The sequence below is a fragment of the Pieris brassicae genome, chromosome 8 (genome assembly GCF_905147105.1).
Source record: "Pieris brassicae chromosome 8, ilPieBrab1.1, whole genome shotgun sequence".
Lineage (NCBI taxonomy): Eukaryota > Metazoa > Arthropoda > Insecta > Lepidoptera > Pieridae > Pieris > Pieris brassicae.
In genome coordinates this window covers 15707652-15731061 of record NC_059672.1, presented here as the reverse complement: position 1 = coordinate 15731061, position 23410 = coordinate 15707652, and the positions used below count along the sequence as shown (strand labels likewise).

Sequence of the window (23410 nt, the reverse complement as noted above, 5' to 3'; positions counted from 1 at the left end):
TGTGTAGTAGTTAACACTACTATATACAACATAGGTAACATTTTCTTTAAGAAAGTAAGTATTGGGTCGAGACTGATAAATGCAAAACAGTATTTGGAAATATATGCCCATAGACAATCTAGTTTTTGCATGTGTTCAATATGGATAATTTTAGATTCTTTGGGGATCAGTATTTTCCCTTTTATCTGTAATAAATTTGAATTACTAATGGATGTTATTTTATCTGATACTCTGGTGACAGATTGATGAGTAAAATATGCACCAATAAACAAAGTGCAAATTGTAAAGAATTAAAAAAATAAACGCAAATGCTGTACCGAAAACTGTAAATAGCAACCCCGAAAACACGGTTAGCTGCTCGCCAATATGTGTTTAATTAATGATACTACAGTATCGGATCCATGAAAACAAGCTCTATATCAATTCACTACTGACTCCACAAAATTTCTAGCTTCGCAACGGTGCTACACTTTACATACAATGCACCATTGCTTCAAAATATTTAAAAAAAAAGATAAATTATCCATATGATGTGATACCTTCTTATTGATTACAAAGTAAATAAGTATATTGCACCGTTTTAACTTAATACTCATCGATTTTTCTTCTTCACGGCGTAAACAGAATTTGATAGAACGAGTACTTTAGTTAAAAGAGTGAAATTAGAGGATTTTATGAATAAACAATAGAAGTTAATGGTTTAAATTGTACTAGATATATTTTTTAAATAAAACGATATAAAGTAAAATATTGAACAGGATTTACAGGAGGCATTCCTATCGATCCTCAATGCAATGCGATTCGGAAAGCGCAAACACTACGTCGTTCATCCTGACCATCTCCTCTTCAGCAATCGAGTAGGCAGTCAGTTCCACTAAATGTTCTGGAATACCTATCTCTTTTAGGATTTCCCATACGCTATCCCATCTTATGCAGTCCTTGGAATAATCAAGAAAACACATAATATTGGGCAAGTTAAATTCTCGGTTTCTTTCAATGAGTTGCCTGACGTTTCCACGGCTTGACTTGATAAATACCCAATATTTATCGTTGCTTTGCTGATTGTAAGCTTCCGAGAACTATGTGGAGTATACTACACAACATACTATACAACGTACTACCGTGCAATATAAGAGCTACTGATTGATAATATTTACATTTCTTTATCGAGCCTTTCTTGTGCTATATATATTACCACAGATGCTGTTCTTTAGCCAATCGCTCGACCTAAAACTGGTAACGTAAGTCTTTTTTGACGCCTTTTTCTCCGAGGTTTTTTAGTTCTTTAGTGAATATACAGTCCCTTTTTTTGGTTACAGAATGTAGACGGGCAGGAGGCTTATCCGATGTTAAGTGATGTTAAACGTCAACGGCTCATCTGATGCCGTACATGGACACTCCCACGGCGCCAAGGCTAGAAAGCACGCTGCCGGCCTTTTAAGAATCGGTTCGCTATTTTCTCTTGCGGCTGACTTGTTTACTATAATTTTTCTCAGAGCTTTCTCATAGTAAGATGTCCTAACGTCTTGGATAAGTTTTGGCAATTCAATCGCCACCAATCACTTAACTAGTCCATCTCGGTCAGAAGTTCTCAAGTCAGAAGTCAGAAGGTTCAGGTTCAGGAGGTTCAGAAGTCTAAATTCTCTAGTAATACTTTTCACTTGTACAAATAAATCTTTAGATTACTGGTAAAACTAGTATAGTTTCAGAATGGACCTCAAAATCCTTATAAATTATATAACATATTGGTGGTGATCTCTACGACCTTAACGCAGTAACTTCGCCGATATGTTCTGATAATGGACTTTGTTGGACTCTCTTCTGGTAAAAATCTCTTTCCCTCCCTGAATTATCTTCCACGTTTTTCCGGATATCCACAATTTTCATCCACTATAAACATTTTGCTGTTGTATGTCTCTCCTCGCACTCAGTATGACGTTATTTAGTCTCGTCCAATTTGTATCCGGGTCTGCACTGTTGTCAGGATTTGAGGCTTTGTTGTTAAATACTTCTTCCATAGTAGTAAGGGCTTGTGGAGTAAGTCGTCGCAGACTATTAACTACATCGGCCGCCAGCAGTGTATGATCGCTGCCGCAGTCAGCTCCGAGGTATGTCTTTGTATTATCTCCATACTGCTATTGCTCATAAAATAACTTAAAATATTTATATAAAAGTTGATTATGTAATAGATATTGAAGAACATTTTATTAAATTCCAAATTGTTTTGGCTAAACTAACTTAAGAAAATACCTAAAAGAATTTTGGTGTTTTAAAGTTTATGACTACACTAGTACATAATAGATTTATTGTTTTACAGACTCGTAAAATTACACTATTCTTGTTTTAGAAGGAACAATATTATATGAACCTTGTAATGGTGTTAACAAGTAAGGTAGACAGGGGCACCCACTTTCTCCAACAAGTTTCCTTTTGTAAACTCTTTCAATTTAAGCCTCTCATCGGTAAAATTCGGTTATGTATTACACATGCTAGCCAATCTTCCAAATTAATCAGAAAAAAAACCAGTATAGCAATCAGGGTCATTCAGGCCAGCCTGTAATAAGAGTGTAGATATTAAAGCACTAAATCAAATATAAGATATTAACTACAGGTAAATATGCAATATTGATTCAAATTTCAAATATAGATTTTTATGGAACTTACATGAACATTATTGAAAAACATTTTCTATTTCTATAAACTTCATAATTCTAAAACTATGATACGCATCCACCCTTGAACCCCATAAATTCTTCATATATAATTAAGTAAAATATATGTATAAGTAAAAATATTTTATTCCAATAAATTTTATTTGAATATTTACAAAAATTTATAAAAAAATATAATAATAATTTGGTTCCGTTTAAAACTTTAGGTACAAAAATATTTTTAGGTCTTAACAGGTCAACAGTTGACAATTTTACACGTTAAGGTATTAAAAATAATCTATGGTAACTATAACATTAATATACAATTTGTCAATTTCAAATGTTAACAGATTATTTTTTTTAACAAATTCAGTCAAATTATTATAAAGAGAAAACGTGCCACCAATAATACAGAAACCCGAAAGTCTTACACACAAATCTTTGTTTCGAATAATAAATGGGGCTAGTATTTATTTACATCACCGGCTCATAATAATATATAAACCCGCCCTACAATTTGGCAACTGTTCGCTTACATCATGCCAAGATTTGATATTTACAGTAATGAAAGCCTAACCAGTTACCTAATTAATATTCTAAATTATATCTAAACAGGTCACCTAAAATGTTTTATAAATAAAACAAAGGCTTGTACAGTAAAGAAAATTACGAATGCATATGAAATTACAAATTATGTTTTTGAGTTGGTTTTTTTTTAATAAGCGCATGAATTCTAAAGAATAATTTACGATTTGTCTTAATTATAACTGGTTTCAAAAACACAGAATTGTCTATAGTACACGGGTACTATATCCAAAATACCAATTGTTGCTACAAACTCTATAGAAAGAAAAGTCAATGAAATTCAAAGAACTGGCGCTACGACTTTTTTAGATCTGGGCCTCAGATTTCTATATATGCTTCGTGAAGATATTTTGGCAAGTAGGTGATCAACCTTCTGTTTCTGGCACGGTTTCTTCACAACCTTCACAGTACGAACCATTGTTAAATGCGCACATAGAAAGTCCATTGGTGCCCAGCCGGGGATCGAACCTACGACCTCAGGGACGAGAGTCACACGTTGTAGCCACTAGGCTAACACTACTCTACAACAAAATACGCTACAAAAAAACTACTTGTATAAATAATTAATAGCATGTATACGTCCACGCTTTGTCATTCGGCTTTAAAATTGGAAGATATAGATTAGATAAGATATAAATTATATATTATCGGTGTTTATTACAAGTTACTGAATCGATTAGATTTAAGCAAATTCTTACATTTGAATAACCGGGAAATATAATTAATTTTAATAGGAAGGAAATACTACTACCACAAGGAAGGCCCAAAACAAATCGGCTATTTAATGTATTATGGACACACTGAAATAAAGACATACTTAAACAAAATGGTAAATAGGTACAAATAAAGACACTTACCTATCAAGAAATATTTGGTTGGCTTTCAATATACGTATTACGCATTTTCTCTTAATATAAAAATACAACATCAGCGTTGTTAATAGAACTTGTCTTTTTTCCGAGAAATCGTCCTTTATTGAATCTATTTCAAGCCTATGTAAACGTACTCCGCCGTATTATAATACCTAAATTAAAGTCAGCACCACGTTTGTAACTAAGTTGATTCTATATAAAAAGAATGGTAATGCAAATATCGTACAATCTTTAGCCTTTTATAAGGCCGCAGAGAAAAACTCTTAGACTAGAACTGTCAAGATAAAATGTCAAATAGAAATTAAGAAATCAAACAACTATAATTACGAAGCTATGTGTCTTTTTTTTAAAGTATAATCAATCAATGTCAATACCCCTGAATGTACTAGTGAGAGTAGCAAACAACCCTTTGCTTGGCTTCTTTATTCTCTTTGTCTCGTCCGTTTTAAATATTTCCGACTCTATAAGCCATTCCCTATATTCAGTCTCCATACTATGTTTCTGTTCCTCATGTAGGTCCTTCACTGATCGAAGTGGGCCGCCATAATCTTCGGGCAAGTATTCTAAGTCTACTACGGAGGCTGGTCCGTCGGATGAGAAATTGAGAAGATTATAGAGATTGGAATGAATGAGGGGCTTGACTAAGCACATGACTTGATTGATGAAGGAGACTGTGTGTACAACGTGAATCTTTTTAAGGCGCGCTGGGTGGGCTACCTGCAATTCAAAATTAGATTGAATTTGAGTCACCAATAATACCATACCAATAAAATATTTATTACGGAAACAGTAGTATTTAATATTTAATTATAGGCTTTTAATGTTTATGTAATTAAATTCTAATCATTTTTTATGAAATATATTCTATAAATCTTGCGCATTGCTCATTTGACTCGTTCGGTTGCTTACGAATTGACTCGAAAATCTCCCCGAAGTGATCGAGCCGGAGTAGGGAATATATTATAAAAGAGGTTATAATATATGCGCACGGGCAATTCCTTTGTTAAGTTTGAAGTTATACAAAACTGTACTGACTAAGAGAATTATAGTGAATCAAGTAATTATTGGAGTGTTCAATTTCCTACCCTAAGAAGTAGATCAACTAGCTAGCCTAGATCAATAAGTATATTGCAAAAAGATATAATAATTTTAACTACCCACTTTATACTTAATTTATTATGCATTAAGATGTAAAACATACAAAATTAATATTGTTTCGATACAATCTCAGTCAAAAAGGACACTATATTGTGTTATATTATGTGAATTTACAACAAAGATAAATAAAAAAACTTTATTGGGACCTCTTGGTGCTCCACATCCGTTGCCATTTTTAGCATTCAGTTACCAAAGTGTTTAGACAAGACAAAGAAACTTTAATAAATATGTATGTTAAGGACTCATATTTGTTATACTTATCACTATATCTTTAGAGAAGCTAAGTGAAAATCTAGTATATTATTACTTACTTGAATATATTGCATAAAAGCTCTGAGTGCAGGTAGAGTTACTCTGGTCAAATGTCCAATACTACATCCTTTCATATCGAAAATCACAATATATCCTTCAGAGAGGCTGTCCACAGACAGTTTGATATCATTAAACATGCAGAAGACTCTCACTGCGTCAGCGAAGCACAATTTACTATAATCTGTGTCTGCCAGACGGTATAACAGGATATGGTGTCCTTCCGCTGTTACTTTGGGTAACGCCACCATTTGCCTGGAACGTAAGGAAAAGAAATAAATAAATCGTGCTATATATATAGATGGAAATGTCCAAACACAACATAATTTAGGTACTTATAAAATCCAGTTGAAGGTTTAAAAAGAAGGCGAGAAAACTGTAAATGTCTTTTGAAGAAAATTAACAGGAACAGTCATATAACTGATTTGTCGTTTATTTGTAACTTGTACTGTTTACTTTAAGTCTTAGAACTGGCAACTGTGCTATTGGACAGTTGGTTTATCTAAGGATTTGAAACCAGAAGCTTCATACGAAATGCATTATGTGCACGTTTAACTTCCGTGTTACACAATATCATGCAACAGTACTTTACGTTCTACACGCTAGTTTCATATTTACTCGCCTTGTTCATATTAACCGTTATTAAGCCTTCACTTTACGAACGTTTAAAGTTAGATAGTTGAGACACATTAATTATGGTGTAAACGCCATCTCAATTATTTTAATCGTGCTTCATATGGTTTTCAAGTTCTGTCTAAATCAAAATGACATGCTAATTTTCAATAAGTAACGGATTAGATACGATGCAATTAAGAAGATGAAGCTCAACACTGTCCTTGGCTCTATACCATACACATTTTGCCTATATGTAAGTTTTAAACATATTGTTGTTTTTAAAATTATTATTGAACCGCGTTCTAAGCATGTGAAACTATTGGAAGATCAAGGTGAGCAAAATATAGTCTAAGCAAAACTGAAATGAAATCATAAGGCTCCGTTCTTTAATAGTTGTATAATTTTCTGTACAATATAGTAGTAAAACAATTAAACAGGAACGTTTGAACCAAATTCTACATACGTGAATAATACAGCTATTAAAATGTCAAATGTCAAGGAATGTTAAAATTTCCACACAATTGTGGAACACATTTTGGAAACATTAACGAATGATATTCTAAACTGTTTTAATTCATTGACAATCTCGCCTGGAGCATTGTAAAACTTATTCAAGGAAAAATGTGTTTACAGCTCTTGACAGTAGGTTATAGTTTGATGTATTAGATAATTCCTTATCCATAAGTTCCCTGTTTTAACCATTTTATTAACTAAAGTACTCATCTGGATTTAGTCATCACGTATTCAATGAAAACTTGAGTTAAAAAGGGTGTATTTATATTGATTTACTTTTTAAAAATAAATATTGATTATTTAAGATATACTACATACGATATAACCATTAAAACCAAATCAAGTAATCGTCAACATAATAGTGTTTGCCCGGAATACATTGCTCAGCGATAAGGCCGCCAGTTGCCCTAGTATACTTTTTGTATACTAGCAATGAAATAGTAATAAATAAATAAAATTTACAAAGAAAAAGAATGAAACTAATCGTTATGACATTGGCCAGACTTTGAGCGAATAAAAATAACAAATATTCGACCAAAATAATAATAAAATCAAAATTTATTTTATTTTCTTTGATTTATATTCTAGTTTGAATTAAAATTTACATAACAAACAAACAATATGACCACGTAACTTTGCATATTCATACATATGATGACAAAATAAGCAGACGTCATAATCAATCCTCTATCTATCGAATAATACCATTATGTACGTATATTATTAATTGTAAAAAATCTTAATATAGTTAGTGTAGTTTCTGAAATTATACTTCTTTTTTTTGGATGCGCGCGCACACCGTCACAAAAATCTGTCACGCTGAAGTTAAGGATAGTCAACATTTCAGGTTTTTCGATTGTTAGTGTCGTTATAGTAGAACGTAGAACAAAATTTTTGATATTTTTTTTTATCTTGCTACGCCAAAGAAGTATAACTTCAAATGCGTGTACTTAAGTACACACATTACTATTACATTACTTTTCATTTTCCTTAGATTGTGTCTATGCCCAAATGACAAGAGACCATTGAATCGTAAATAAAAAGGTGCAATTGGACTGTTTTATTTTTATGAATAAAGATGGCTATGGGCATTAAAAAGATAACTTACGTCACTTCCAGAATGACTTTATTTTTTGGCAGCAAAGGATCACGCTGAGTAAAAAGTTCAGGCGTATTGTATCTAAGAGTAAAATATGCTTCTATGGTGCTTTCGGATTCCTTCACCTTGTAGTAGTTCGAGTGCAAAAAAAGTACAATGAATTCATCTGATATGTACGGCAAGTGCGGCTGGGATTTCATCCTGAAACATAACATGATTCATAATAACGAAACACCTTCAAATCTTCTCTATAAATTACAGATCTATGAAACAGTATTTGTTTTTTTTTTGTTTAATTTAGGCCCAGCAGTGTTGGCCTAGTGGCTTCAGCGTGCGACTCTCATCCTTGAGGTCGTAGGTTCGATCCCCAGATATACACCAGTGGACTTTCTTTCTATGCGCATTTAACATTAACTCTAACGGTGGAGGAAAACATCGTGAGGAAACCGGCTTGCCTTAGACCCAAAAAGTCGACGGCGTGCGGTCAGGCACAGAAGGCTAACCTACTTGCCTATTAGATTAAGGAATGATCATGAAACAGATACAGAAATCTGAGGCCCAGACCTTTTTGTATGCCAATTTAAAAAAACATTCAGTATATTTCGTCCTAAAAGCGGTGAACTGAAATGGAATTTCGAACAAAAATAATAATTTACCACAAATAGTTGAGCTAAATAAAAATAACTAAGTGTTAATAATCCATTGTTACATCTTCTTTAATAAGGTTTTTCTAAATGTTTAACAATTTTATGATAACCTTTAAAAAATGTGATGAATTTAAATTTATCTTGATACCTACTTTTAATTCTTTATTCATTATAGCTTAATATCATAGAAATGTTTTCCGGTAAACCTTGAAGAAAATTATATTTAGCACCAATAAAAAATCATCATCATATCATTTAGTTATACAACGACATTAACAGTATTTTCAATATTGTCATAAAATCCTGTTTCGCCTCTCGTGATTAATTAAAGGAAACTTATCACTCTCAGTTAAGTTAGTTTAGCATTAATATTTATTTTAGTTAAGTTATCTATAAATATAATATAATAAGCTTGTTGACCTTCGCAGTCATCAGCTAGGTTGAAACGGAAAAATTAATAGGATGCAAAAGCCAAATGACAACTCTTGATTGTATTACAAATAAGTTAATAAATGTGACTTAGGAAACTGTTATAAATTTTTATTATTCTGCCAGAAATAGTCTTTTTACTTATTCAATTCTACTTGAGCGTGAATGTAATATTAGAATTTTAATGAAAAGTTAACTGCGCTTCTATACATTTTTATAAAGAACATTTTAAAAAATCTTATATTTATTTTCAGTTTCTGGCTATCACCGAATGAGATTATGTCCACACTAACCAGTATGCAATAACTGAACGGTAAATAATAAGTAAATAAGTACCTACTGGAGAAAGTATGAACGGATATTCCATTCACTATTTACATTGATTTCTCGTGGTTACTCGTTTAGATGTTTCTTTTTTGTTTAATTTTATAGAATAATTATACTCATTATCATGGTTTCGGTATTTTGATTTTCAATTATTTGTAATTAATGAAATACGAAAGTGAGGAAAGTAACCATTGTTTTATGCAACAATTATATTGCTTTTATATATGAGTGGTTTCATTTTTAAATAAATTATTACATTGTTCTTAATTTTTTAGAAAAGATTGGATATATACTATCGTAATAATGGCAAATATAAGTCAATTATACAATTGTATAATAAATACATTTTATAAATAATTAAGTTTGGATAAAACATAGGTTATAATTTTAAAAAATATAGATCTTGCGCTCGCTCGCATAATTAGATAATCGTAGTAGATAAAAATCCTTCTAAGTATCAACCTCATATGGCATAAAATACTTTACAATTATTACCTACACCTACATCGTAATCACTTTGTTTTTGAAATCCCATTTCTGATGTCTTCTTTTCTTGATTGCAATGATCTACGCAGGCTATTTCTATTGTCTATATTACTTGTATAAATATTAGGTACTTGCCCAAGTCGCGTAACGTAACCTTAAAATTCGTACGTGCATACGATTTAACAATTATTTAGACTTGCTTTTATAAAATTGTTGTAAAATCATACCTATATTATCGTTTTGTATAATGCAGCGAAGAATTAATGTTGATAATACATTATACTACAAAAATCGGTTGTCTATAGAAGTAGATATTATCATTATAATATCACACTATGCTTTTAGACATTACCGCAATTATGTATATTTTATTTTAGCGTAACCAGGACACCTGTGTAGTGGTTGATATTTCTGAGTGTATCATGACTATAAAATTCTAAAAATGAATAACTTATCTATATCAATATTTCTGTGATTTTCATTAAAGGTCTTACCATTCTCTTACTTCCTGTATTACGTCATCATGTCCTTCCGGAAATGGTTTTAAACCGTCTAGGAACGGGTGGGAATATTTCGTCGCCGCCATTTGTCTGTGGGGTGACTCTATCTGAAATAAGTTATTGATAGTTGTAGCTGTGGTTTGTGTAAAAAACACGGGCACAAAGCCTTAATTTACTAGCCTTGGTCAACTTTCAAACCACGCATTGAAACTGACATTCCACAATCTTTTAAAAGGAATGAGAAATTGACATATATTAAAGTTGTTTGCAAATTTATACACATATGTATTATATTACATTTCAATAAAGGTATGTTTGAATGGCGCCAAAACAGTATAAATATCTATTGCTCAGCGCTGCCACAGAATCTCAAAACTTTATTATCATATGAAAAGACGCACTTTTCAGATCTCTTTAGAAATAAGCATGTAATAAAAAAATAATATCATTATATATTCCTGTATTTTTATTCCTATTACCAACTCATTTTCAATTTAATAATGCTTACAATATAGACAATACTAAACGAAATTAATTACCGGTGAATTCGAATTAAAAGTTATTCACATGACGATACCACAGGTTAAGTTTATATGTCACTGCAATTAAAATTCAATAAAGAAATATTCCTTTACAAATCAGAATAATCACTACGCCATTTATTCATTTTCCTCATACATTATTACTGGCAAGATTAAATATAAATATAGTCTGTTTTTGTGAAGGTACTTAAACATTTTATGGTCTTCAATTTCACCGTAAGGAGTAATTTTGTACACCTCGACATCATAGTTTTGGTAAAAAAACTAAAATATTAATTAGAATATTTTAGTAAATTAAACACATACATTATGTATAAATATGTGCAAAACTCCGTAATATTTAAGTCTATATCTTAAGATAAAAATGTTCATTACGCAGTTGCTAACTCCATGTAACTAAGAAACTCGTAGTTTATCAATAGATCCTAATTGTACAATTACAATATAAAAGTACAATTATTATTTTTATATAACAATCTTAGGTTAAGAATTAATTTAAAAAATAATAAGTTATTATTAATAGAAAGGAAATAATTGATATAAAAAATAAATAATTAACCAATTAATATTTTTACTAGTTTTTACAATTATTTTAAGCCGTAGGACAGTTTGATAGTCTTGAATAATGTGGTGCATATTTAAATTTGCTTCGCAGAGAAAATAGTAACTGGGGTCATGAATCATATTACACTTGCGAGTTCGATATTCCATTACGTGGTCAGGGTCAATCCGTGACCACACGCCCACTTGACCAACAAAGGTCATTGTCCGTAAGTCTGAACGTTAACATTCAGTTGACATAATACAATAGAAATTTGATAACCATCGAATTCTTAGAAGAAAACTATTTCTTGAAATATCTGCATATTATACTAATGTAACATGACGTAAAAGATGATAAAAACAAAGAGTCTTTCTAGTAGGAGTCATTATCATTTATAAAACTTCTACCTATGTTTGCGAACATCACGTCGTATTTGATGTATTGCGCAATTACGGCAGGTGTAACATAAAATATATTGTTATCATTCCAACGCTGTGCGCCGGAAGTATTCGTCTGTGTGTGACCGGAAGTTTGACTAAATGACGTTAAAACAGTTATCGATTATTTATTAAATTAATATAAATATAATAAAAAATATAACTCGTCAGTCAACAGTCAGAAGTCAACATTTATAAATATAGAGGCTTTATTAGTATAACTTTACGAAGAAAGCAATAGGCGGAAGCTTTTATAATGAGAAAAGTCATTTGATGTCGTAATACGTTACTTTCTTTTTAGTTGGGCTCATCATAAATAATAACCAGACAAATTTTCGCCGCGACTGGCCGACACTTGTTTTTTGGAATTCCAAATTAATCATGTAATTTTAATTGTTTAATCCTAAAATAATGTAATTATTTTTTGCTATTAATTAGTGATATCATTCAGTAATTTCAAACAGTAATAATAATCCTAAACTCTACTAACAACAAATGAAGACGACATTTGGAATATATTTTGACACCATTCTGAGTACAGTTTTGAATTATTTAAAAGAAAAGAAAAATCGTGTGAAAATACGCTGAGTTGAATTGATATGAACATGGATTTATGTCATTACTATTACAAGCTATTGTTCAAATACGAAAATTAACCAGACCTACTTCATACCTTCTAAAACCGGATTTTCACCGGTTTGACAGGTGAACAATGCAATACCTACGCATAAAAAATATCACTCTTTAACACGAAAGTGCAATCATAAATTCGTAACAGAGAAAACTTGTTACGGTAGAATTCGGGCATCGTACGATATTACGAAATAGTCAACGATGCGTGTACGCACGTAATGCCCGGCATACACTACAATCATAAAATTATTTGGCTGAAATAGTTAAAATATCAGCGTAACAACAAATCTTTGCTTACGTAGGCGTACTAATCAAAATCATTACAATTATAGTAGCTTAAATATAAGCTACCAAGCTTATATTCATATAGCAAGCTATTTTCAGCGTCAGCAACAATTTTTATTAAAAAAAATATAACATATATATAACAACTATTAATTAAACAGTAAGCTATGATTTATACACTTTGAAAAAGTGTTAGAATATTGTATATGTTAATCGCCATGAAATGAAAACGCCACGCTTAATAGTATTCTTATTATAAATACTATTTTTTTTAAATTAAGTTCTTTATTTAACAGGACGATTATAGTGGTGAGTTTCGCACTTACCAACAAGTATGATATTTTTACATAATATAGATGAAAAAAAGGATCACCAAAATTAACTCAACTGCTTTGGTGTCCGACTATAAAAGCTTTGTTTTTATCATTTTATTAACATAACTGTGTGATGATTTTGTGAAAATTTAGGAAATGTACAGCAAAGACTTAGTAGAACCTTATTTTATCGTTTAAAACCAATGTTAGAGATTAGAGAATTACATCTACAACACATTTGTATTTTTACAATGTATAAACACAACTGTACTTATCAATGAGAAAAGTGATAATAACAGGCGAGCATGTGAAAACAATCAATGAATTATTATGAATTTGTTTATACACATAACCTGTTTAAAAGAGTAAGTCAAAAGTCCATTGAACCGTTTTAAGATTACACCGACCGTTATAGTGGTACTTGCGTGTAGAAAATTTGCACTTAAACAGAGGGTGTAGTTGCTATGCATATTTAAGCGATTATATATATATATATATATATACTCAATTTTATAAGATACTTTATTTTACTTACTTATTTTAATTCCTATTCCTATTGTGTTCCTATTACTCTTGGAGTTAAGTGATTATTGCTATATATTTTTTACTTTTCACAATACGAGGAATCCTAAATACTATAAGAGCAGTCAAGCAACTTATACAGAAAACGAGAACCATAACATATTCACGACAATTTCAAGGTTATATAAAAAAAATATATGTACATTGGAATTCGAGTCCCTTTATTCAACACACATCTGCGTCATACAAACTCACTTTCTACAGAGAAAGTACCTACTGCCATAGAGCACATAAAATGTAGACGCATAATCGAGACAATAATGATAGTAAAGCTCTAGAGTTGTACACTATAGACAATAGACATACTAGAGATTAAATTTATATCAAATAAAAGATCTATTCTTAGTCTATTTATATCAAATAATAGATAGATCTAGTAAAATTTACATGAACAAGAAATGTTGTCAATAATTTAATTGTGTATTTTCAGCAATAGTTTTTATTATATATACCCAATTATATTGTTGCCAATCGGTTAGAATTAACTAGGAAGTTGTCAACCTGACGAATTTTTTAGGTAATTTAATCACATGTAGAGGTATACAAATAATTACAGGATAATAGCTACCTAATTACGATTTAGGTTGTCTAAACCTGTCTGGTATCTCTGAGTATACCATTAATGTTGACAATATTTTATAGAACATTCTATACTTTGTTTTGTATTTTTCTTTATATATTTTGGGTTGTATATTAATCGCTGTTTTTGCGAAGAGATCTTTTGTAATTTATATTTTTCGTACAAAAGGGTTGATAAATAATTATCGCTAATAAACTATATAGCTACTTTCTAATATACTTCATAAATTATACGGCAAATATACAGAAATACTCATAATTTAACGAACTTGATACATCTCGTCTTTATGGGTCTTATGAGCCTAGGAATTCTAAGTATGTCACGGCGACTTTAAATGTTATTTGCTTACATAGTACTACGTTAGTATGCAAGAATGTGAAATATGATAATGCAAAGATTATGTAAGTATAAGTTAATAACAATAAATTTTCACAACTTTCCTTTTATAATAAACACATAAATATATTAGAGGCACACCACTCCTTTATCATTTTACCGATAGTTAGAACACTAATATAAATTTCAGACTCGAATTTCGGTAAACTATCAATATATTCTGTCAAAGTTCTCTTCTAAAGCTTGAAATAGCACGTTAATTTTATACATATTTATTACCATTATACTTACATACTGATTGTCTGTCTTACAACTTTTACAATGAACTTATAATTTCTCTATTTAGAGGCTCTAAAAATTAAAACGAGTATTACATCAAATACTTTTAAACAATTTTAAAAGTTCATAGATTCAATTAATCTTTATATGACTCAAAATCGTCAAGTCATTAAGTATATCATAAATATAACTGTATATAATTATGACAATATTTTCAATAATTAAATTAGACGTTATTAGAATGAGATAAGAAGTAGTTAAATAATAAAAATTTAACGGTACAACATTAAAAATTATACCGACGCAAACAGAATAGTGTAAATCAGTACGAACTAAAATAAAATAAAAATTATTTTACCGCCAATTAAAAAAGAACATCGTATCTTTAGCTTTAGAGTTATCTTATTTTCAGCGTTAATAATATGTTCAGTCAGTTGTCAAAACATTGTCAGAAAACCTGAAACCTGAAAACGTGAGAATGTATAAGTTCTTAACCATTTGGATTGACATACTACGGTAGCTGATTTGAATACTTCATACAGCGGTTCTAAAAATTCTCTATGTCCGAGAAGTGCCCTAGACTTAAAAAGAGTATATAACTTTCAAGGCCATCTAAGTAGCAGTACTTTAAACATAACAGTACTTTAAATAGTGAAACTGGCATACAAACATTCAGCGACACTGCAGCTATTTAATACAATATATTAAAGAGCTAAGGTAATAAGAAGTTCTGTAGCGTGATTTACTTGTAAAAAGCGCCAAAACAGCATAGATATTCAAAATGTAAGTAGTATATGTGTACGTCTTCATTTATAATAAAGGAAAATATTCTTATTAACTATTATTACCTTTATAATAAAGGAAAATGTTCTTATTAACTATTATTACCCACTAATCTTGTCTACGTATATAAATATATAATAAAACATTACATACTATAAATCACACACACTCTCGTAAGAAAAAGGTTCTCTTTAAGCGAATCGACACCATTTTTGATTTATAAACATTTTTTTTTAAATTAATCACATTTAATCATCTTCATATAATAAAGTTTAATCAGTGCATTTTTCTTATGCAAGCCAATGGCATTTCCGCAAATATGTCAATGAAGAAACACAAACAAGCAAAATTTTTATTTTATATTTAAAATTTTTTTTTCGTTTTATAATACTTACTTTAAATTAATTCCGTTTGTAAAAATAGTATCACTAAACGGTTTTTCACTCAGAGTAAAGACGTATGCACCGTGAAACATACAGATCGCAACTGAATGCCAGTAAGGCTTGATACTACGAGCCTTGTGTAACTTAACAAAAAATTTTAACTTTCTAACTACAAATTTGCGAATCCGTCAATACCAGGTACTTGAATCATGATTTATATCGTATAACTTGACGAATATTTACTACATATATATTTTAGCATGTATATTGGGTAAAATACTTAAGCCTGACTAATGGATATACGTAGGCCGATCTGGTAAAGTGATGGTATTTACATTAAGAGTTATAAAAGCCAGACTGAACAACATAAATATATTTCCTATACTATAAGAATTACAGAATTATCTAATATATAAGCGCTTTTTGAAGAGAAACTTCTTTATCGGCGTTGGAAAAAGATTTACCGTCACATTTTTGGGTTACGCGTCACATTTTTCCGTTACGTGCCATCTTTTTCTTGTCCCTACCACGGTCGATTCGAAGAGATTCGAAACCATTATTAACAATGATAGTAATAAATCTAATACAATTAATGAAATTTGTAGTAATGAGGTAAAATGAAAAAAATCTATTATTTGTACTCATGTCTATGGTAATAAAAGCCTTTTGTTAATCTTTATCTAATTTTATTTTATTTAAATAATTTCTGTAAAATTGCATATATTGCATTTAGCAATTTGTTAAAAAATAAGGTCATAAAAATGATTCACTTCTTACGTGTGCATATTTTTTTTTATCTATACTATATACTAGACTAGAATAAAGCCAATCTTTTGTCTAACAAAACCAGAGATGAAACAGAATGAGAAACATTAGATTTATCCGCAAAGAAGTATCGAATTTTTGGCATTGTATTAAGCGCCTTTGTATTTTTAATTATTTATGAAGCCCAAATAGTATAAAAAAGATTGTAGGTCAATGTCAAAATTATTTTAAGTTACCTAAAATCTATTCTAAAAGCTAAAGCTTGAATTATCATTCATTTTTCAGGCAAATCATTGATTTTTTAATAATACTTAAGTATATAATATCTGGTTTACTAAAAATGTAAATGTAACAATATAAAATAAAAAAAAAACTTTCGCTATACTCTTGGGGCGTAAGTCCGAAGATTTAGCAAATCGCCACGCTTATAAAACTTAGAAATTCTTTCTCAGTGTTATAAGATGAACTCGTACATGTTGCTCACTCAGGTGAGTGTAAGATGTACAGCCTTGGTTGATACACTTGCCAATATCCTGTCGATCCTCAATACCTGAGGTTTAGAAATACTTAGGCAACGGGCCTATAAAGAAAAAAGTATAATTATTGCGCAGGGAATAGTTCGTATTTTTGATCCGTATCAACCGTTTTACCGTTAAAAGAACACAAAAATAAATTTAAAGCTACAAATATATTCCTTTGTTTCAATTGTACATATTTTATAATGTATAAATTTTTATAGCATTCGAATCAAATTTAATTCCTCGAACTACACAAAGCATTTTACTGTTGTGGCACAAGATGATTTTTTACAAAATAATTTATATATTTTGCCTGTTAAAAGGAAACATTGTATTGTGTATGATACCAGGTTTGAGTGTCCAGAAAGGTAAATTATTTAACTAAGCCTATAAAAAATATAACTTTTCAAAAATATGTAGATAATTTTTGTCAATTCAGCCTCGCCTTAAGTTTACATATTTTATTTTGTTTGTGACGTTAAAACTATTAATTAAGTGTGAACCTATGTTGTTGTACATCGGTTATCAGTTTCTTCTTTCCTAAATAGAAAATGGAGGCATTAAACGAATTATGACTACAGTGATAGTAGGTTTGTGTAGATAATTACTATAATAAAAACGCTATTAAAGTCACGACTTAAATATAATTTATTTGTACCTTTGCAGTTGATGAAAAAATTATTGAGAAAAAGCGACAAGATACTTTAGAAATATGTAAAATTTTTGAAGAACAAAATAATCTGGAAATAAGCAATTCCAAAGAAGCCCACCCCAGATTAAGAAGAAATACACAAGAAAATCCAGCGATAAACAGGGAAGATCTTAAAAGAGTTGAAAACATAGTTGAGAAACTCTACGATGACATGGAAGACAAAATTACTTATCGGCAAAGAAGTTTTAATGATTCGACTACGATAAAGGTATTAAATTAGTATCTGGTGATGTAAAGAAAATTGACTTTTCCTACTTAGTTTGGCGTTATCATTTAGGTTACGTAACTTATTAATTATAAATTTACAGATCAGTCACAGACGTTTTAACTTTGCTCCAGCGAGTTTATCGGGATCAGAAAAGCAAGATGCAAATTCTAATGATGCAAAAATACAACATAATGGAGGTGTCGATACAATTCCCTGGACCAAGAAGTGGCATCATGGGATCGTTCCTTATTTTATCGATCCTAATTCTTATGGTACCTTTTATTTTAATAGCTTGAATTAGAACCTTACAATAACTACCGGTGACTGTCGATCAAAACCTTTATATCTGTGTGTATTTAAAAAGATAGATGTGATCTTTATATTTTAATATAAACCAAAGAGCGATACTCAATTCTGAAACCAACTTTGATGAACTTTTATTTAATCAGAGTACCAGAGATTATATTTTAGGAATAACAAGTGTTAAATAAATTCTAGATGCCCAACTAACGGAGATGATAATAAAAGCATTTGATTACTTTGAGAAAGTTACTTGCATTCGGCTGCAGCGGCTAAGAGATCGACCTCTTGATAAAAAATCTCTACAAAGTGTGGAATGGTTGTATATCAGTAATCCTTCTGGAATCCGGCAATGCGTTCATAGTAACGAGAGAAAACCCAATCAAGGTGTTCAGGTACATATAGTCATATACGTTTAGTCCTATTGCAAACACTACCTTTAAAATATAACTTCAGCAGTACATTTCTGCGGGTTCTCTATTCTCTTCGTTCAATTCATAACTTTATAATATGATACCACCGACACCTTTACTCTGAACATCCAAAGCCACATTCCGTCGGGCGACCCGTTTCGGTTTAACATTTTTTGTCCGTATTGCTAAAGAATGGATCTGCCACCAAACGAATCTTTCCAGAACACTAAGATTTACTTCACGACTACAACAAGAAAATTATTAGCCAGGTGTAATTTACCACCACAGCTTGATGATGATTTCCTTCATAGGTACAGAATAGGATGCAGCCAAACGCTTGAGTAAATGTAATAAAAGATCCGGTTTCCCACGAACCTAATATAAGACCTCCAGCCTAAATACGTCACAAAAACATTTCTGAAATACATTTAAAACCTAGGACAAATAATATATTAACACACCAGGTTTCGAAGTATGTATTTAATATTTGTCATTTGTGGCTTCAGTTAGGTAATAGGTGCAATTTTATGTAGATATACTTTATTATATATATCTAAATACATGACGGTGGCAGGTTTCCTAGGCCCTTTTAAGTATATTATTGTTTAATATAAATCAGGCTATTTATTTATTAAAAAAAAGAAGATTATTTATTTTCGTTGCAGTTTCATAACCAAATTGTTTTAGATGGTGGTTATCGGCTACGATTGTATGTCTTTAGGTGAAATTCTTCATGAAATTATGCACGTATTAGGTTTCTCTCATGAACATACCCGGCCCGATAGAGACAGCTATATAACAATCTTGTGGGATAATATAAAAGCAGGTCAGGTATTTTTTTATATATATTCATCAAACTAATAATCCGAATTGACTGCAAATTAATATTATGTAGTATCTACGGCTTTATTCCCTCTTAATAATGATTTTAATAAAACGATCTTAAAAACGTGTAAATAAAACAAAAAGAGATGCTGTAAGTTACTTCAAAATTATCTTTTATAGTTAATCCATATGAACTAGCACTAATTATATTTTAACTGTCGGACTTAAAGTCTCTTTATGATAAAAAATAGTAAAGAATATATTAGGTTGGGGAAAAAGTATTTTCGCATTATGTATGTATGTATGAACTTGTAATAAAATCTCTTTGGCTATATGTATCTGGCTGGTTTTGTTATCATTAAGTTTTTAAAGAAGATAATTCCAAATTCAAATTAGGAAAATGTGTGATTTTTATTTATTTTTCGTACTGTCAAGATGAGTGAATCTTATGATAAAAAATGTGATACATTTTAAAATTTTACTCGTAATGCAACGCAAACCGCGAAAAATATTTGCGATGTTTATGGACCTAGTGCAGTGTCTGTGAGAACATCACAAATTTGAATTAAGCGTTTTCAATCCGGAAATTTTGATGTCAAAGATACACGTCGCTCTGGTCGCCCTATTACGCATAAAATGGATGCCATTTTTGAAAAAGTGGAGCAAGATCGGCATATCCGTAGTTACGATGAACTGGAAATTGACGATAAAACAGTTTTGGCGCATTTGAAAAAATGTGGTTACACAAAAAAGCTCGATATTTGGGTACCACATGAGCTCACTGAAGGAAACCTAATGAACCGTGTACTCATTTGTGACTTTATTACGATGTAATGAAACCGAACCATTTTTGAAGAAGGTGATAACTGGTGATGTAAAGTGGATCACGTATGACAAGAACGTGTGAAAAAGGTCGTGGACAAAGGCCTGTTCCGCGATAACTCGCAACAAGGTGATGCTGTGTGTGAGGTAGGATTGGAAGGGCATTATTTATTATGAGCTGTACGACCACCAGGCAGGACCATCGATTCTGAACTCTACTGCAAACTACTGATGAGATTAAAGCAAGAAGTTGAGAGAAAGTGGCTGGACTTAATAAATAAAGCGGGTGTGGTTTTTCATCATGATATCGCTAGACCTCGCACATCTTTAGCCACTCAGCAAAGATTAAGATAGCTTGGCTGGGAGGTGTTAATGCATCCGCCGTATAGTGCTGACATTGCACCTTCAGATTTCCACCTGTTTCGGTCTCTTCAGAATTCTTCAGGCAGTGTCAGGTTAACATCACGAGAGGACTGCCAAAACCAATTTTCGCGGTATTTTGATCAGAAGCCCTAAAATTTATATAGCAATGGGATCATTTCCCTACCTATAAGATGCCAAGAAAGATATTGAACAAAATGGTACCTACATACTTTAATTAAATGTAAATAAACTATACTAAGATGCGAAGAAACTCTTTCCCCAACCTATTAATAACAATTTTTAAACAAAATTATTATAGGATACAAGAAGTATTTCTCAGCACGCCAAGTTGATCCGCTTAATCTGCCATATGATTACGCTAGCGTTCTTCATTATCCCCCTCGAGCGTTTTCTAAAAATGGGCAGATGACCATAATGGCACAAGTAAGATATTATTATAAAAGATTTAACTCTTTATAAGAATATTTTATTTACTTAAATGATTTCACTAATGTTTCTGGTTTTACTATGCTACCTTCTAATGCTATAATTGCCTTATTAAATTTTAATAGGAACATTATTATTATTATTATTATAATGATTGATTTATTTTCTTCAGCATTCAACAAAGATTGGTCAACGTGAAGCTTTAAGCGAAATAGACATTTTAAAAGTATCAAGAGTATACAACGCCGAGTGTATGCAACGGAATAAAGAATATCTTTTAGAAACGTGTCCTAGCGTAATGAATGGTAGAAAAGAAGAGCAAACAGCGACTATTGATGAAATTAATGATTACTTTAGTGAAAGGATCTGGCCGTATGCTATAGTTAATTACAAGATACGAGATGATATGGAATTTAGTGAGTTTGAAAATAAATTTATGCATAAATACCTTCTAAGATTATTGACTATAAAACTGTTACCTTCATAGGCTATATTTAACTATTACAGTACAGTACAAAATATAGCTACATTATATTTTTCTCTTATTTTCAGCGACTGAAGAAAAAGAAAACATTCAAGCAGTAATACGTCATATAGAAAAGGAAACATGCATTGAGTTTAGAAACATAGACTCAAAGAGAGGTTCTTCAGAAAAAGAACTTTCAGATGAAGATAATAAAACCAAACAAACCAATTTACTTGAACCAACCAATGAAATAAAACCTCAACAATCAAACAAAGATAATAAAACTTTATACAAATCATCCGCTTACAATTATGGTAAGGCAAAGATGACGTATATGATACCTAACTCCACTCCGAAAACTCAAAGAGATACAGATAATGAAATTTCAAACGATAGTTGGGATAACCTTAAAAAATCGAAAGGTATTTAAACTTAGTTACATTTAAGGACTGCATTTAGAAAGTTTTTTTTTGCTTCCCTACTTCATTTTAAATTGTATTACCTACCCTACCTTTTGCAAAACATTTTCAGGAGTTACACGATTAAAACGTAATATATTACCATTACGACGACATGCAGCGAATATATTGACTTTGGTTAGATCTTCAGAGCCTGGGTGCCAATGTCATCCCCCAGGAAGACCAAATGGACATAAAGTAGGTACACAGGGTTCGTTACGTTAATTGAATTCAAACTAATGCTTATAACTTATAAACAGTTGAAGAATATTTGTAATAAACAAGCATAAGATTGTTCTAGTTGTGAAATGAATAGAGATTTTAACACGACACTTATATCTAATCTGACATTCCCTATACTCTGCAATAGCATATAGTCAGAACTTGAATAATATTAAAACACACGATAACGCATGGGTGCTTCAATAATGTTATTCAATTTCAAAGTTTTTTGTACGGTGATTTTATTTAAGGTTTCACTCGTTTCAGGATCTTGTTATCAATAATGATTGCTTTAATTCGGTGAATGATCTTTTGCACGTATTTGTACACGTGTTAGGTTTGGATCATCAACATAATATGCACGATCGTGATTTGTTTCTTAAAATCGTGTGGGAAAATCTTAATCCAGGTTTGGTTTAGTAATATACTATTACAAATACGTAACATTTTAATCGCTTATAAGATGCAATAGATTTCGCTAACGCTTATTGCTATATATCCATGAGAGATAAAAAATTAATTTGGGCTTTTCAGAAATTAAATCTGAAATGTCACATAAGCTCCCACCCGCCGCAGCAGCCGGTTTTACCTACGACTACCAGAGCGTTATGCATTACCCCTGGTTACAAATAAAAGATGGTGTTACAAACATTATGTATCCAATATGGGTATGTATTGTCAAAATCTCAGTAGTACGCCTTATGCGTTATTTTAAATACAAATAGTATAAAAAAATTGCGGATGCAACGGGTTATTTGTGTGACTATTGGCATATATAATATACATAACAGTTTTAACTTTAATACTATTATTCACAATAACATTTTTAGAATGATGGTTGGGCCATGGGTCACTGGCAAGGCTTGAGCTATATCGACGTTAGTAAATTAAACCTCATCTATAAAGAACAGTGCGCGTTGCGAAGTCAAAGCGTTTCTTCAAAACAACTACTTTAGATCATAATTTATTTGTATTAATAGAACATCTAATAAACAAAAGAAG

The 23410-nt window shown here is 31.0% G+C and overlaps 2 protein-coding genes across 2 annotated transcripts; one reads left to right on the top strand and one right to left on the bottom strand.

The window, feature by feature from the left end:
• Nucleotides 1-4206: 4206 nt before the first annotated feature.
• On the bottom strand, nucleotides 4207-15982 carry LOC123713622. The gene is made up of 5 exons (XM_045667376.1): nucleotides 15902-15982; nucleotides 10186-10298; nucleotides 7812-8003; nucleotides 5578-5830; nucleotides 4207-4825 (listed from the first exon to the last, which is right to left on the bottom strand). Exons 2-5 carry the CDS (start codon nucleotides 10275-10277, stop codon nucleotides 4466-4468), a joined length of 897 nt encoding a protein of 298 aa, XP_045523332.1. The 5' UTR covers nucleotides 10278-10298; nucleotides 15902-15982; the 3' UTR covers nucleotides 4207-4465.
• A 1399-nt stretch (nucleotides 15983-17381) lies between these two features.
• LOC123712906 lies at nucleotides 17382-23403 on the top strand. The gene is made up of 12 exons (XM_045666272.1): nucleotides 17382-17540; nucleotides 17839-18092; nucleotides 18193-18364; nucleotides 18591-18787; nucleotides 19493-19631; nucleotides 21135-21259; nucleotides 21435-21678; nucleotides 21815-22150; nucleotides 22260-22384; nucleotides 22676-22817; nucleotides 22943-23076; nucleotides 23239-23403. Exons 1-12 carry the CDS (start codon nucleotides 17453-17455, stop codon nucleotides 23362-23364), a joined length of 2082 nt encoding a protein of 693 aa, XP_045522228.1. The 5' UTR covers nucleotides 17382-17452; the 3' UTR covers nucleotides 23365-23403.
• The last annotated feature ends 7 nt before the right edge of the window (nucleotides 23404-23410 follow it).